The sequence below is a fragment of the Pteropus medius genome, unplaced genomic scaffold, assembly GCF_902729225.1.
Source record: "Pteropus medius unplaced genomic scaffold, Ma_sr-lr_union100, whole genome shotgun sequence".
Lineage (NCBI taxonomy): Eukaryota > Metazoa > Chordata > Mammalia > Chiroptera > Pteropodidae > Pteropus > Pteropus medius.
Window position 1 is genome coordinate 8,820,730 of NW_024351543.1, and position 15,585 is coordinate 8,836,314.

General features: G+C 39.7%; 1 protein-coding gene across 5 annotated transcripts in view; it reads left to right on the forward strand.

The window, feature by feature from the left end:
* The window catches only part of LOC120586721 (kalirin), a 434,187-nt gene that overhangs the window by 344,753 nt on the left and 73,849 nt on the right, over positions 1-15,585 (forward strand). For 3 of the 5 annotated variants that reach the window (XR_005648786.1, XM_039843223.1, XM_039843221.1), the window contains exons 15-17: positions 409-575; positions 7,769-7,888; positions 13,721-13,939. Coding sequence is in view for 4 of the 5 variants with exons in the window: in XM_039843223.1 (XP_039699157.1) it covers positions 409-575; positions 7,769-7,888; positions 13,721-13,939 (506 nt within the window). In the remaining variant the exon portion in view is untranslated. The remainder of the gene's footprint in view (positions 1-408; positions 576-7,768; positions 7,889-13,720; positions 13,940-15,585) is intronic. The other 2 variants (XM_039843224.1, XM_039843222.1) reach the window with 1 other exon arrangement.

A 15,585-nucleotide genomic window follows, 5' to 3' on the forward strand; every position in this document is an offset into this window, starting at 1 on the left:
CCAGGTCATTTTGGCTTTGTTTTGTATCTCTCAATATGATCCAGAGGCTGGCTTGTGAATTTCTGGCTGTTGGCAAATCCCCCAGCAGAGACTGCTGGGTGCTTGTCTGGGGATGGACTTCCAGAAAAACCACCTCTCTCTAACTCCACTTGGTGACAAGGAGCTGACTATCTGGGAAAAGTTATTCCCAGGCAAAGAATCAGTTAATCCAAAAGAAGGGGCATGCTTTGAGCATCCCAAACAAAGCCAGTTATAGCAATCTATCCAATTTCACGGAGGGATATGTAGAGGTTGGGAGGGTGCTGGAAATGGCTATTTCCAAACTCCAGCTTTCGTATGCATATTGCAGGAAATGTGGTCTTTACAGTACTACCTAGTTTTTGTTTACCTTTTTTTTTTTTAAATCAGGAATTGAATTAATCTGTGAGAAAGACATTGATCTGGCAGCCCAGGTACAAGAGCTACTGGAGTTTCTCCATGAGAAGCAGCATGAACTGGAGCTCAACGCGGAGCAGACTCATAAGCGGCTCGAGCAATGCCTTCAACTGCGGCACCTCCAGGCAGAGGTCAAACAGGTGAGCCTGGCCCTTCCACCTTCAGCTTGGGTTCTCCGCTCTGTGGAGCATACAGAGCCACAGATGTAATCAGACCTTAGGAGATAGGTAAGTTAGTGATTGTGTTCTTTCTGAATGCTAAGCTGACACCTATTGGCTCTAACAAATAGATCCAATGTTACAATGGCTCGAACCACAAATATATAATTTCTCCATCATAACAGCCTTAGGGGAGCATTCCAGAGTTTTTCCAAGTTTTTTTCTCTTCCTGATTTTTTTTCTCTTCCTCTCTATACTCAATCCCAGCACACAGTTAATAGGAAATACAAATCTGGTATCAATAAACATATTCAGCCTTTAGAACCAAGTTGATTAATTTGGGGCATCTGTGCCTCGTACAGTGCCTGACACATAGTTGATAGTCAGTAGTAACAGTTGCCATCATTCTCTTCAATGTGTGTGTGGTTCTTATAAGAAAATTTTCTTGCCATATTAAAGTCAATTTTGAAGAAAAAAGTTCTCTTCTATATGAGACATTATATTAGCCATTTCTCTAGGCATACCCAGATCTCTAGAAATCTCTAGAGACATACAGTGTCCAGTGGCACATTTTAAAAATACTATGTATTTTTATTGTGAACAGAATAAGTGGGAATTATTAGCATGATGAATGGGGACTTCCTATTTAGACAAAGTGGAATTGAAGATACAAATAAAATTATAGTTTTATTGAGTGCTGTGTGCCTTTTACATCTATCTCTTGATCGATCCTCACTACCATTCTCTGAAGCGCGTTATTCCCATTTTACAGATGAGGCAACTGAAACTTAGATAGGTCACCAGACAATGCCGTTACTGAGAAAAGAACACACCATCCTTCTCCACAGGTCCAGGAAGGCTTCCCCACAGGGCAGACTTCAGTGTTTGCCCCTTCTGCTCCACATGCTCCCAGCAAACATATTCCCCTGCTTCTTCTAGGCAGAGCCCCACCCAGAATATCCTAAGCAGAGACACATCTTCCTCTTTTAAACATTTTTTTTTTTTTTTGTATAGTGACTGCTAGAACATTTAGATTTAAGTCTATTAATTTAGCCCATGGAACAAAAACATCATGTTTGATTTAATTACTGCTTGGTCCCTTATAGTCAAGGTACTCCTTGCTAATGCCTATGTCTTAGTTATTATATTGTTATTTATTATAATGGGCAAAAGTATCTTCTCTCATGAGCCTACGTACTCTGTGCTCAAGATCCACCTTCAGTGCAGGTGAAATCACTGAGCCTCAAGCAAGGCGAGATCACAGTGCTGTCATCTAGGTTGTTTTCTGTTTAGTTACACTGGGGTCACACTTGAATCTCTGGAGAGAAATGTTATTCATGGGACATGGTGGAAATCCTAGCAGGCCCAGAGCAGTGATGAGTATACAAATTCTGAAACTCTTGGCAGTAATGTTGGTACTTTCTTTTCATGTGAGAAATACTTTCCATTTGTGATCTCATTTTACAAGAACAGGCTATGGGGAATAGTGGTGTGTGTTTACTTTACAAATGAGGAAACTGAGGTATCGTTAAGATTAGTGCTCCCAGGGCCTCTTGACTAACTCAAGTTAAACCTTGAGCCTAGGCCTCCTAAAGCCAAAATCATACAATTTGCCTCCGCTGGGCCCCACTCCTGTCCTGGGGTTCCAGGACAAATAGAACCCCTCCAGCAGATTGCAGTCTGGAATTTGCTCGGCCTCCGCAACATCACATCTGAGAAGACAGGCAGGCATGGCTTGTACCTGGCAGAGAGGGTGGCACCTGATCAGTCAGTGGGCCCAGCAGGTTATGGGAGTTTGCCTCTGCTATTCATACTTGGTTGTTTTGTCAGTAGAAGGTGGGAAGAATGAACATCCGAACAAAACAGATAACGAGAAAGTTATTCCTATTTAATTCTGAAATGCAATACATACTTTTGCTTTTGTTCCTGGTTTTGCATTTTATTTTTTGCTCCAACATTAACAGTAAAACCAACTCCCCAGTTATGTTTTTCTTGACTGATAGGAAAATGGAATGAATTTTCATCCTCCAAGTCTACATTCTGTGTAGGATGAGGAGCTGGTATGATGATAAGTAATTTGTCAAATGGGGAATTAGATCATCTATCTATGAATCATCCAGGCTTGACTAATATCTGTATACATTTCCATTCAGTATTTTATGAGTTGAAGGACAAAAGAAGAATTCTTCTGTGGGGGTGAGAAAATTCCTTTTCCCCAACGTGGCGAGAATGACACACAGTGGGATCATAGTTCAGAATGGTGCAGGATTGCTTGAGTCAGACTTTAGGAAACCTGTGAAGGCCTTTGAGAAAGACATGGGCCCTTGGAGGCACCAAAGGACCGCTGCTCAGTTTAGCCACCACGCCTCATTAGACAGACTTGCTTTCCTTGTCAGTATAAGGCTCTTTCTTTAGGGAGTTGTCTGATCCAGTTTCAGAGAAGGCAGTTGTGTTTGATGGAAGTTGGTGGAGCAGGAATTATTGACTTGGAAGCTGTTGACACTTGGAAAGAGGGAGTTAATTTAGATGTCAGTATTGATCGATGGGCTAAATTTAGACACTAGCTTGGGAGTAGTATCTCTTTTGAATATACTCTCAAAAAAGGGAAGAAAGAAAAAGGACACCTTAATTGAAATGCCATTAATGGGGACAGAAAAGGAGAGGACAATGTATTATTACACCACTGTGTCGTTAAGAGTTCTCATAGATTAAAGGTTTAGATTTGGCCATCATAACCTTAAGTGTTGTTATACCACAATTATATGAAACTGAAGCTTTGAGGAGTGATGATGCCACAGACATTAGACTGAAAATTATTTTCGGAATGGTGAAGGGTAAAAGAAGTACAGATTTGTAGTTGATAGATGGTCACAGGGATGGGGAACACAGCATAGGGAATGCAGTTAGCATTAATGTAATGGCTAGGTAGAGAGCCAGAGGAGAGAAGGAACAATCAGGGGAATTGTTTTATAAACTATATCAATGTCTAACCAATGTACTGTATACTTGAAACTCATAATAAAATTTTAAAGAAATATTTTCAAGTATTTAAGACAAAAGAAATTGATTAATGCAACTGATTTTCTTTCTAAGAGATTACTTTATATCTAAGGTAAATGGCCCAAATCCCTCCAGAAAAAATATCGCGTCTTAAAGGGAAACCACTTCCCTGATTACAGCCCATGGTCCAGGGCCCTAGACCACCCAGATGCCCCTTTTCTTCTAGAAATATAGTTCAGATTATTCTCCAGACCCCATAGAATGCTCTGTTTACTTTCCAGGAAAATCGCTACTCTGGTAAGGATGACTTCACATTTATTAGATAATTTAGGAAGATTTGAAAAACCTACTTAATGGGCATAAACTAAATGAATTTCTATATGTGTTTAGTTACTAAATGCAGAGCAGTGCATTTAGCAGAAAATAGGCCAAAATGGATTTGTAAGATATTGGGGCTCTGAACTATGGGGAAAGAAATCATACTTGTCCACTAAAGACATTGACTTAAATTACCCTCATGGACCAACTCCTGGCCAAAATTTGCATATGATCAAGATGGACATTCAAGACAAAGGAAAACATATTATCCTGTCCTCATATTCCCTTTGAGAACACTGTGTTCAGTTGGGTTCACTATACATAAAAGTGAGAGAGGAGTAGAGTAGATCCAGAAGCGAGGCAACCCCAGGGACAAGTTCTACCACCCATTTGTTTCAAAATGGAGATGACGAAGAAGACACAAGGTCACAGTCTATAAAATCCTAAAGGATGAACACATATGATCTCTTAAATCATGAACTTTTTAAACTAGAAAACACTGGAAGCATGACAGGCTCCCAGTTACCATCTGAGCAGCTAATGATTTTTCCTGTGGCTGGAGTTTCAGAAATGTGCCTTGTGATAAGCCATCTGAAACAGCAGGCCTTAGAGTCAGTGGCCTTGAGTGTAACCTCATAGCTTTATTGTTGGTATGACCTAGAGAACACAGCCATATACAAGCAGCTTCCCCAGCCTATGTGGTGACAGGGCCCAGCTTGCCCAGCTGAGAGGGCATCGTCATCTGTGGACATCCACATCCAGTTAACGGCATACAGTCTTCTCCTAACTCGGGATTGTCTGAGCTTCCTTGGCCTGTGGAAGCAGTTGATTTTCATTGCCCATTCCCCCTCTCAGCTCTGACTGAGCTGAATCCATGGTTGCCTCCCCAAGCAGCATTACCCTTCTCGTCCCTCATTTCTACAAAGCTGTTTCTCTGGTATCCCTTGGTTGTAGGGGGCAGTCTCTGAATTTTGAAAGAAGTATGGAATTTTAGGGCTCAAAGTGACCTTCACAGGTCATCTAAACTGTTGCCTAAATGATTGATCAACATAAAATGTTTATTTTTCAAATTACATTTTATGGTTTGCAAAATACTTTTACATTAATTATTTCATTTCATCTTTACCCTGCGACTTCAGCAAGCAAAGGGTTGGCGTTTTATAGAAGAGGTCACAGCCTGAGGGAGATTAAATGATGTTACCAAAGTCACAGCTCAAGATTAGTAGCAGCAGCACTTGCTCATTTTTAGTACGATATTTCTTCTACTACCTTGCACTCATTAGGATGCTCCCAGAAGAATAAAAATAACCAATTGTATGAACCAGGAAGATAAAGGACTACCATAATAGAAAATTATACCAACAAAAGTTGTCATTAATCAGAGTGTAAAGAATGATAGTAACAAAACAGCTACAGTTTCTACATCACATCAGCCAATAAGTTCTACAAATACTGGGTTGAAAATTAATATTCCTAAACTTTTTCCTCTTCTCAAATAAAGAATCATAGCAATACCTAACTTTGCTCCAAAACTAAAAATCGCCACACCACCATCATCTGGCTTTACATATTACAGTATGTTGCGCCAACCCTGATACAGAAAGTTAAGTACTGTTATCCTGTCTTTACAGATGAGGAAACTGTAGCTTAGAGGGGTTAAGTGATTTTACCAGGTGGCAACAAAGCCAGGTGTTCTAACTTTAGATTTTGTGCTCTTTCTACATAATCTTGGTGCTGCTTCTAGGACTTGACTCAGGGATCAGCCCCACCCCTGAACCTAAGCCATATGTATAAACTACCAGGTACTTTTTATCTTCCTAAATCAAATATCTCACTTTGAAGTCCAGGAATGCTTTTATGAACAGCTTTGGGAAATAAAAATAAACAAGGATGTCCAGGATATGGCATGGTTTAGTGAAAGGTGTAGAGACTGAAGTCTATATTTGTAAATGGAAAAGCTGGTAATGGGGATCCCACAATTATAGCTATAACTGATATTGCAGTTGGGTAAAACTAGAGAGGAAATATTCCAGCAAGACTCAGGAGGCCCAGAGGGAGTCACATTGCCCCTCAAGCATGGATTTGTGTGGTATATGGAGAAATGTTTCTCTTACGCCCTCAAATGAATCTTGAACCAAGAAAAATGCAACGGATCATGGCAGAAGGACTTACATAGTTCAAAAATATACATTATGAGCTCCATTTTGCAAAGAGATGAAGCATTTGGCCATGAAATCCAGGTACCCAAAGTTACAGGCAGCTTCTGGAAATCATTAGCATCTCTAGCCAGCCAGCCACAGTACATCAGTGTCATCAGAGATTTCACACGTACACTCTGAGTAGTTATTTGCTGCAACTAATTGCTATACAGATTGGTATCTCATCTGCAATCTGCCAGAATAGCCATAAATTAACATCTCAATCCAAATAGCCCAGCTTCAGCGGGATTTCTGCCCTAGTGTTATCCATGCACGATGTGATATCAATCATTTCCTGCCCTAGGAGGAAATTTGCGGGATGCCTATGAGAGTTATGGAATAGGAGACCAGGCTTAGTTTTTTTCTAATTGTTTAACATGAAGAAGTTGAGAGGAGAAGAAAAACAAAACAAAAAAATCTGAAACAGATTGTGACGACTGTTTTATCTCAAGGCAACAGATGTATGGTATTTACTGATCTTGAAATTTCAGAAGAATTTTTATTTTTTCTTCAAGAAAACTTTCCAGTTCCTTAATCAAGATTTTACTTGGGCATTCTCTGGTGACTTGACACAGGGTAGATTTTTAAAGCCCAGTTCTTCTGGTTTGATTATTTGCGCTTGATTCTATTAGCTGGATAATTGCTACATCTCCATTTACCGAGGACTGTCTAGACAGTGTCAGCTGTTTCTCCTTCAATTCTAATATCCCCAAGCTGAATTTTCTTTCCCCCAGTACTAATTAAGGTCACCTAGAAATTTTACTCAGCTTAGTCATAGCCTCTAAATAATTTAAATCGGTTATAACTTACTCTCCTTTTTTCTAATGATCCAGCGTGTAGATAATTCATGCTTTTTTTGTTTTCTTTCTCCTTCCTCCTTCGTTTGGGTTTTTCACCTACCAAAACTCAAACCTGTCTATTCTTGGCTATTTTGCAAGGCATAGAAGGTTGGAGCCATTGCTCTGGTGTGACTTGGGTGTTTACCATAGATAATCACTCACTCTTTCAAAAACATTACTGCGTACCTATCATATATGAGATACTGTGCTAGGTGCTGTGTGAGTTGAAAATATAACTAATATTATACCCTGCTCCTCTATAACTTTATGTTCTAGGGGACAATGAAACATAAGTCAAAATAACTGAACAAGGCAGTTATGGTGAATGCCACACAGGTGGTACCTACCAAATGGTATGGTTGTACCAGTTTTTCTAAATGGGAATGATTAGATGTGGAAGATTTCAGGAAGATATTGATATTTGAACTGGGCTTTAAAAAAAGAAAAGGATACCAACAGAAGGAAAGTATTTATTTATACCATTATGTGTTCCAGAAGGAACTTGAGAAATGGACATGCAATGCAATCAGATAATGTAATATTTAAATTAAGTGGATGAGGAAATTGGAACAGAGGAATGATAAGAGTAGGAATGAATATATGAAGCTGGGAATGAGGTTGTTCCTTTAAAAAAGTACCTTAAAAGGTGCCAGGTAAGATTAGGGAGATGACTATTTTAATTATCCAGACCCATCCTGTCCTCTCTCCAACTGTGGGTAGAAGATAGGGAGCTCTCTGACGGAAGGACTCATCAGAGAAGGCAACAGCTCTGGGGAAGCAGTAAAGGCCATTCACCTCTGTTCTTGTTCTGACTCTCTAGGTCCTGGGATGGATCCGCAATGGGGAGTCGATGCTCAATGCCAGCCTGGTCAATGCCAGCTCTTTGTCTGAAGCAGAGCAGCTGCAGCGGGAGCATGAGCAGTTCCAACTGGCCATCGAGGTAACACCCAAATCTGGCTACCTTCTCTTCCTCCTTTCCCCTTTCTGCTCTGTGCTTCAGGCAGGATGATTCCTCAAGATGTAGGTGTTCCTTTATGTAATGAAGCCCTTACTCTTTGTAGTGAAATGGCCCAGGTAGCCTTTCTACTACCCAGGAATTGCAAATTCAGGATCCATCACCCCAAGAAGGCCTGGTATTAGAAGACAAGTATTCACACTACGAATGTGGATTTGCTTCTTATTCATTGCTACCTTTAACCTTCAAGGCCCTTGGTCCATTGATTTTTTTGGACATTATAGACTATGCACCATGTGAGCGATGTAAAGAATTATTCACATAAAGATCAAACAATTAAGGATAAACAAGTGCAAAGGCCATTAGTAAATTAGGATTCCATTTTTAAACATTTGGTTTACATGTAACATTTAGATTCCATTGCCAGATTCTGCCTTTTAATAAGAACAATAATCACAGGAGCAGATTGCACTAGATAGGTTGTTTCACTGAAAGTATTTGTTCCATTATGCAGATGGAAGTCATGTTTAAAGAAAAAATTGAGACCAGAAGTTCACCAACTAAGATTGTTTTAAAGGCTGTTTTAAAATAAAACTCCACTTATGATCACCTAATATAAATTTTACCTTGCTTTAAATAATACACTTAATTATCCTTTCTAGTAGAACATTCTCCTTCCCAAAGAGATTTGAGCTGATTGCTTTAAGATGGTGTGGGGAAAAGAGTACGAAATGGGACATGGAAACAATATTAAAACTAAAATAAGTTCAATACCAGTGGGAAAAGAGATAAAGAGTGAAAACTTCAAAGACATTTATTACTATGGTTCAGTACAAAACTCAGCCCACTTCTGAGTGTGTAAGATATGCAAAGGCGTTATCCTCTTCTAAAAAAGTGATTGTTAATGAGAATTTTGCACAACAATGACAAAATTTTAATTGCCTGTGCCAATAAGTATATCTTTAATAAAGTAAACCAACTGATTGCTAGCCATTTTTAAGCTAGTATTGATTGATTTCAACCATTTAATTTTCCAGAAGCCATCTTGTATGTGTAAACATAGCATAAATGTGAATGACATGTTTCTGTAAGATGCCCGATATCTTCTTAGGAAGCATTGCTAGTGCTAGAGTACGGTCTGGGATTTAAGATTTAAAAATAAATTATATATTGCACACACATGTGGGCAAATCATTTTCTCAGGAAGAACTAACTGGAGGAAGGCAGTTTTATTATCATCAGCTGTCTCCGTTGACTTTTACCAGCATGCCAAAATATAAGTGTTAGGATCCATTTACTGTAAAGGAAAAATCAGGATCGGGATTGCATTCAGGAGGCAGGCACACAGAGAGGCGGCAATGAAGAGAATGAAGGATGGACAGTCAGACTAGAGGCATGGCATAAAGCTGTGAGGGATGCCAGGCACTTGGTCAAACCTCCTTATTTATCTTGAATATGAAGGTTTACCTGCCTGTCAGGTAATTAAATTTTCAGTCCCTTAATCAGATGTTGAGCAAGTAAAACCAAGTTTCATGGCACACTTGAGTGAGCTAGTGGAAAATAGTGGGTAAATGCACTAACCAGTGCTATCGAAATGACAAAATTCCACCTGACTTGCATATGCAGCATGTATTAATTTGTATTAGAGGTTGTTGCATCCTTACAGAATAGAAGCTTGCTCAGCATAGATGTCTCTTAAGTAAATGGGTGCAAGTTGATTAAATTTTCTTGAAACTGATGTTGAGATAGAGGTCTCTGTAAAGTTTCTATCTATGGTTTCATGAGGATATGGCGGAGCAGATAGGATTTCTGGATGATCTCGGGGATGCGAGGCAGGTGAGGTCTGCAGCATGGCTGGAATAATGAAGAGAACAGAACCAGAATTTCAACATATATTCCTTGTTCACGTGACCTGGTGCTTTTCTCTAAATATATTAGTTTAACCAGGTTCTGCAACGTGGGGAAAACATGCCAAGGAGGATTTCAGCAATTTGAAAGTGGATCTAACTAGTCTAGTTTGGCTTAACCCATTTTGATGGTGTTACTGGAGGCCTTCAGAGTGATTGCTAATGTGGAACATAATTTGAATTCTCAGGCCCTAAGAAAGAATCCTGGGTTCTGGAAGGGAAAATAAAATAGCTATAGGTAAGGTGATCATATAATTTATTGTTAAAACTGAGACACTTTTAAGAGTGGAGGAGGGAATTATTAATAACTAAGCCAGAAAACCAGGCCTATATTAGAACTGTCATGGGCAGACTCACCTTAGCTTGGTTGGCCTCATTAGTTTGAAGGTTTTGATTTCCATGAAGCTCAGAATTTTTACCTGAAGTAGCCTTGGTTTCAGGAAAAGTCCCCAGAGCCATTCATAATGAAGAGTAGTATACAGCACCTAGAAGCATAGCTTTATCAACATGCCCAGGTTATTATTTGTTTGTATCCAAGATGTTGTGGCTAATGTGTCTTCAAGGACTGTGACCATCACAGAGACAAGCTCGATTTTAAATTCCATTTTTATTTGAAATATTCTTATATATTTTAAGCATTATAGCAGAAATAGTTAAGTAATAGTTATCCAGTAGTTAAAACTGGATAATAAATTCAATTGATTTGGTTCATTTTTCTTCCATGTACTGCTACTAAACATCAATGTTGTTGATAATCCATGTCTTAAAGACATAGCACTTAATAGGGTTAGATAGTACAGAGTAGAAATAAATGCAAACTAATGACTCAAACCTTAGCGAAGCAAAGATTACGTCATCTGTCACATGCATAAGAGTTTATCATTTTGGAAATTAAAGGAGAAAGGGGTTCCTGGGACTATTAGATGATAATGAGTTTTAGAATAAAGAAGAGGATTTGTTACATAGTATAAATTATAGGAAAATTAAAGTTACTTTTCCACTCTCAGAGAAAAAAGACGTAATAATAGATGTATGATGACAATTATATGCTGGTTTCATATATCGAGGAGAGGCCAGATAATTACCATAATCACTAAATGTTAATTTGGTGAACCCTTCCTTTATATGAGAAAATGTAGGTACCGTTCTAATTGCTAGAGATCATATGATGTGATGTGACATAGAAGAAAGGACATAGGTTTGGGGAATAGGTCAAACCTGAATCTTATTCCTTGTTTATATGCTTTTTAATGAGCCTGAGTCTTCATTTCTTAACCTGTGAAGTGGGAATAGTAATAGTCACCTTGTAGTAGTGTCATGAGAACTAGAAAAAATATGCATAAGCACAGTGCCTACCAGAGTGTACACTTGATTAAACGACAGCAATTCAAGTGCTTTTAAAAATAGCCTTTGCCATGAGAGTTTCTTGCCTTGAGAGTTTCACTAAGTATAGAGAACCAGCGAAGCGTTAGATGAGTGATGTCGTTCAGAAGGGAATAGTTTTTAGTGAGTCTCAAGCTGTCTGAAAAGGCCTCTTTCAAGGAGGTTGGACTTGAGCTGAGCTTCAAAGGGAGACTGGGGCATAGATGGGGAGAGGCTAAGATGTGTTCATTAAAGGCAGGAAGAATGAAGAAAGCACATGGTGTGTTTTCAGAGGATTTTGTAAGGGAGTAGTACATGATAACAGCATGGAAGTAGTTGGGACCTCATGGAGAGAAGCATCTGATGACATCCTCTAAAGTTTAGGCTTCATTTCATAACAATGAGGGAACTCCTGAAGGCTTTTGAATTGAGAAAAGAAGTTTGTAGCATAAAATTAGAGTTTTCGAGCTGCAAAGGATGTGTGAAGTCACTTAATCCAAGCAGTTCCTATTACAGAGAATTTATTTGTCAGAAATGTAAGGGATGGGTTGGATGGATTAAAAATGGAAGGCTAGAGCCTAGCTAGGTGACCACCACAGCAGCCTGGGTATGAAGAGGCGAGTGCTAAACAGCAGGCAAGGATGATGATGAGATTGTAGTTAGGTGGCAGTGAGAAGGGACCATCAAGAGAATGGCAGAATGCCACGGGAAGACTTTTAGATGGGAGAGGAGTTTAGTTGTAGATGTGAAACTGGAAGAAATGTCTGGGAGGAAGGTGGAGGCTCTGATAGGGCAGTAAAGCCATTTGCATTCATTGGTGAGGGTCCCAATGTCGAGGAAAATCTCTCACTCTTCTACTATTAGATGCATCTTTGTAAGTGACTAACATGGGCAGACAGATCAACCATATTGGTGCTGCTGACCTAGGTGACAGGTGTGGCAGGCGGCTCACCCTCAGATCCAAAGACAACTGAAGATGAGGGTCAGGTGTCAGATGAGAGATGTAGACTGGGGAGTTATTTACAAAGAGGAAATAATAGAAGCCGGGAGAACAGATGAGAGCTCTGCAGAAGCCAGCAAAAACCAAGGATGGACCGTGGGGTACCTCTGCATTTAGGAGACAGAAGAAGAAAATGGTGCAAACAAATAAAACAAAGAATGAAACCGGAGATTTACAGTGGATCATTTCTGCCCATTACTTTTTCTAGCTGCTTTCAGCAATGAGGAACCCAAGTGCCGATGTGGTCATCAGGATTGCAGGCTGACTCAGTGACAAAGCAAGGGAATAAAAGAGTCTAGGTTGCTAGAGGAGGTCGTGCTAACATAACTAACACTGAGTACAGATTCAGGAGACAGGGAAGCCAGGAAGTGACTGACAGACTGGGAAGAATAAATAGGACTGTGGGGACTGCCATCTGGGATGAGGGTGAGCGGGGAGGTAGAGGTGAAAAGGAGGGAGGCTGTATTCACACTCACAGTGCAGACTGGATTTGCTCTTGGTGACTGTCCTGGTGCTGCTGCCCAAGAAGAAGGGCAGAATTAATTCTGGAATAAGTTACTGGGCTTCTAGCTGCTCACTTTCACTGCCAGCAAGCTATACTTTCCTAAAAAGGCAAAGGCCAAATTAGTACTGTGCCACTGGGTTGAAATGATCCCAGCAGTTGAGGCTGGGATAACATTACCTCTTTGAAGTCATATGGTTTATCCACATCAGTATTTTATTTTAATGAATTTTAATCTTAGTAGGCTCTCTCCCTGCCACCCAGTCCTCCAGCCTGGTCTCCCCACCTCTACAGTTAATATAAACTCATAGAATCCAAGCCACCACATTTAGCCTGAATAAGAAAATAAACGTTCACATCTATATAAGTTACATATATATAATTCTAAAGGCAAACACAAATGATGTGGAATTATGTGTTGAGCTGAATTGTCTACTGCTGTTTTCTTGGTGAAATCACTAAGGGACGGTGTGAGATGCTTCTCTTTTGCTTTATTAACCTGACAAATTTATTCCTTCTCCTAGAATCCTTTTCGGTTGATTATTAATGTTTAAAACGATTATATTATTGGCTCAGATTTGTGTTAACATGATTTTTTTTGTGGTATGTTTATTTGATCTGCAAAATGGGACTGCAGCAATAACCTCCTTTGAAAACACATGATGATGAACAATTTTATGACTAGATTTGAAAAGGAAATTTAACTAATGTATGAACCAATCAGGGAGCAGGTTTATACACAACTGTTGTTCCTCTGCCACAGAAACTGAAATGTCTTTAAAACCCAGAGTGATACAAGTAGAAGAGAAAGGAGTGTGGACAGAAGTTAGAGACCTGAGTGATTAGTTAATGAAAATGTATGATATTCTTTTTAAAAATATGCTTTAAAAACAATGATGTATTTAGTCATCATGACAAAATGTTTGAATCAGTCATTTAAAGCTCTTTAACTTTTCTGCATCTTTCCACTCACGCCTCACTCCACCCCCTCCCATACCACGCCTGGGTCGTTCCCATGGACCTCTCTCTCCTCCCCTTGTGCCCAGTCCCTCTTTCATGCCACTTCCTTGCAGAAGACGCACCAGAGCGCCCTGCAGGTACAGCAGAAAGCTGAGGCTCTGCTCCAGGCTGGCCACTACGATGCAGACGCCATCCGGGAGTGTGCTGAGAAGGTGGCTCTCCACTGGCAGCAGCTCATGCTGAAGATGGAAGACCGGCTAAAACTGGTCAACGCCTCTGTGGCCTTTTACAAAACCTCTGAACAGGTGAGGCAAGGGGCTATTGGATGTCTAGGGATGAGATCGATGGAGGATTATTTTCTGCATCATACTGCAAGATCTGCAGTATCTACCATAGAAGCCAGTCCTCTTGGAACTAACCTGAGTAGAAGAATGATTTGTGGAAACAACACAGTTGGCTTCCTTATAATACTTTCCGTTACAGAAGTGGATCATGTGATTTGTTTCTTATAAATTTCTCAAACTCATTGGATCTAGTTGTTGAATTAGAAATTGGGTGGTTTGGAGTGGTATCAGTCAGCTGTTGCCACAAAATACTGTATAATAAATCACCCCAAAACTCTCTGGTATAAAAACAATAAGCTTTTAAATTGTTTTTGTTTTAGTACCTCAAGTTCAGCTGGTCTTGGCTGAGCTTGATTCACCTGGCTCGAAGCTGCAGATTGGGTCTAGTTCTATTTCCATGTCTCTCATCCTCTTTGACCAGCAGCTACTTGAGGCACATTTATGGTGAAAGGCAAGTGTGCAAGAGCCCAAAATCTACTGTGCAAATACATTTCAAGTTTCTGCTTGTGTCACATGCTCTAACATCCTTTTGGCCAAAACAAGACATATGATCAAACCAATATCAATGAAGCAGGGAAGTATATGCCTCCTATGGAGATTGGGAGAGGAGAGTGACAATTTGCTGAACAAAAATCTAATCCACCACAATCAGGCACTAAGCATTGCTGGAAAAACATATAGCTCTCTTATTCATGCGGCCCTCAGTCTAATGGAGGAAACACAGCCCTCTCTGTCAGTGGAGAACCGTGAGCCTAACTAATAAGACAGTACAGCTGTGGGAGAAAAGGCAGGAATTATTCAGCAGGACCATAAACATGCAGACCCATTACTGTTACATCTGTACTGCAATATGCACAAGGGCTAAGAGGATTTTTAAATGATTTGGGTGCTGTTAAGGACTTCTTTTCATGAAGTGGAGGTTTAAAACAGGAGTTATGTTATTCAATGTAAAATACTTTCCTCATTCCAATTGCTCCCTAGTAAAAATGGATCAGAGAACCATTCTCTTCTGGGTGACTTATAGGGACCATGGGAAAGTGTCTAGGAGCAAATATAACGTGTTTGTCAAAGGGTGCTGCAGCCAGTTTGCAGTCTCTACACCTTCTCTCAGTTCTTTCTTCTGTTGTTTCAGAGATATGATGCCTTCAATGGCCATGGAAATGGGAGCAGCAGATTAAGATGATAAAGAACTTTCCCGTTGATCTATAAATTCAACACAATCTCAATCAAATCCCAGCAAGCTTTTTGAAATGATAATTGATATGCTGATTCTAAGATTTACATGGAAATGCAAAAGAACCTAGAGTAGCCAAAACAATCTTGAAAAAAGAGCAAAGTTGAAGGAATTACACCAGCTGATTCTGAGACTTACTCTAAAGCTGCAGTGATCAAGACAGAATGGTATTGGTGTGAGAAAAGACACAATGGAGCAGAACAGAGGTTCCAGAAGTAGACCCACATATATACAGTCAGTTCATTTTTGACAAAGCAATTTAATAAGTAAAGTCTTTTAAACAAGTGATGCTGGACAGCTAAATATTCATATAAAAATGAGGATTAATCCCTGTCTACTATCATACACAAATTTTAATTTGAGATGGATCAAG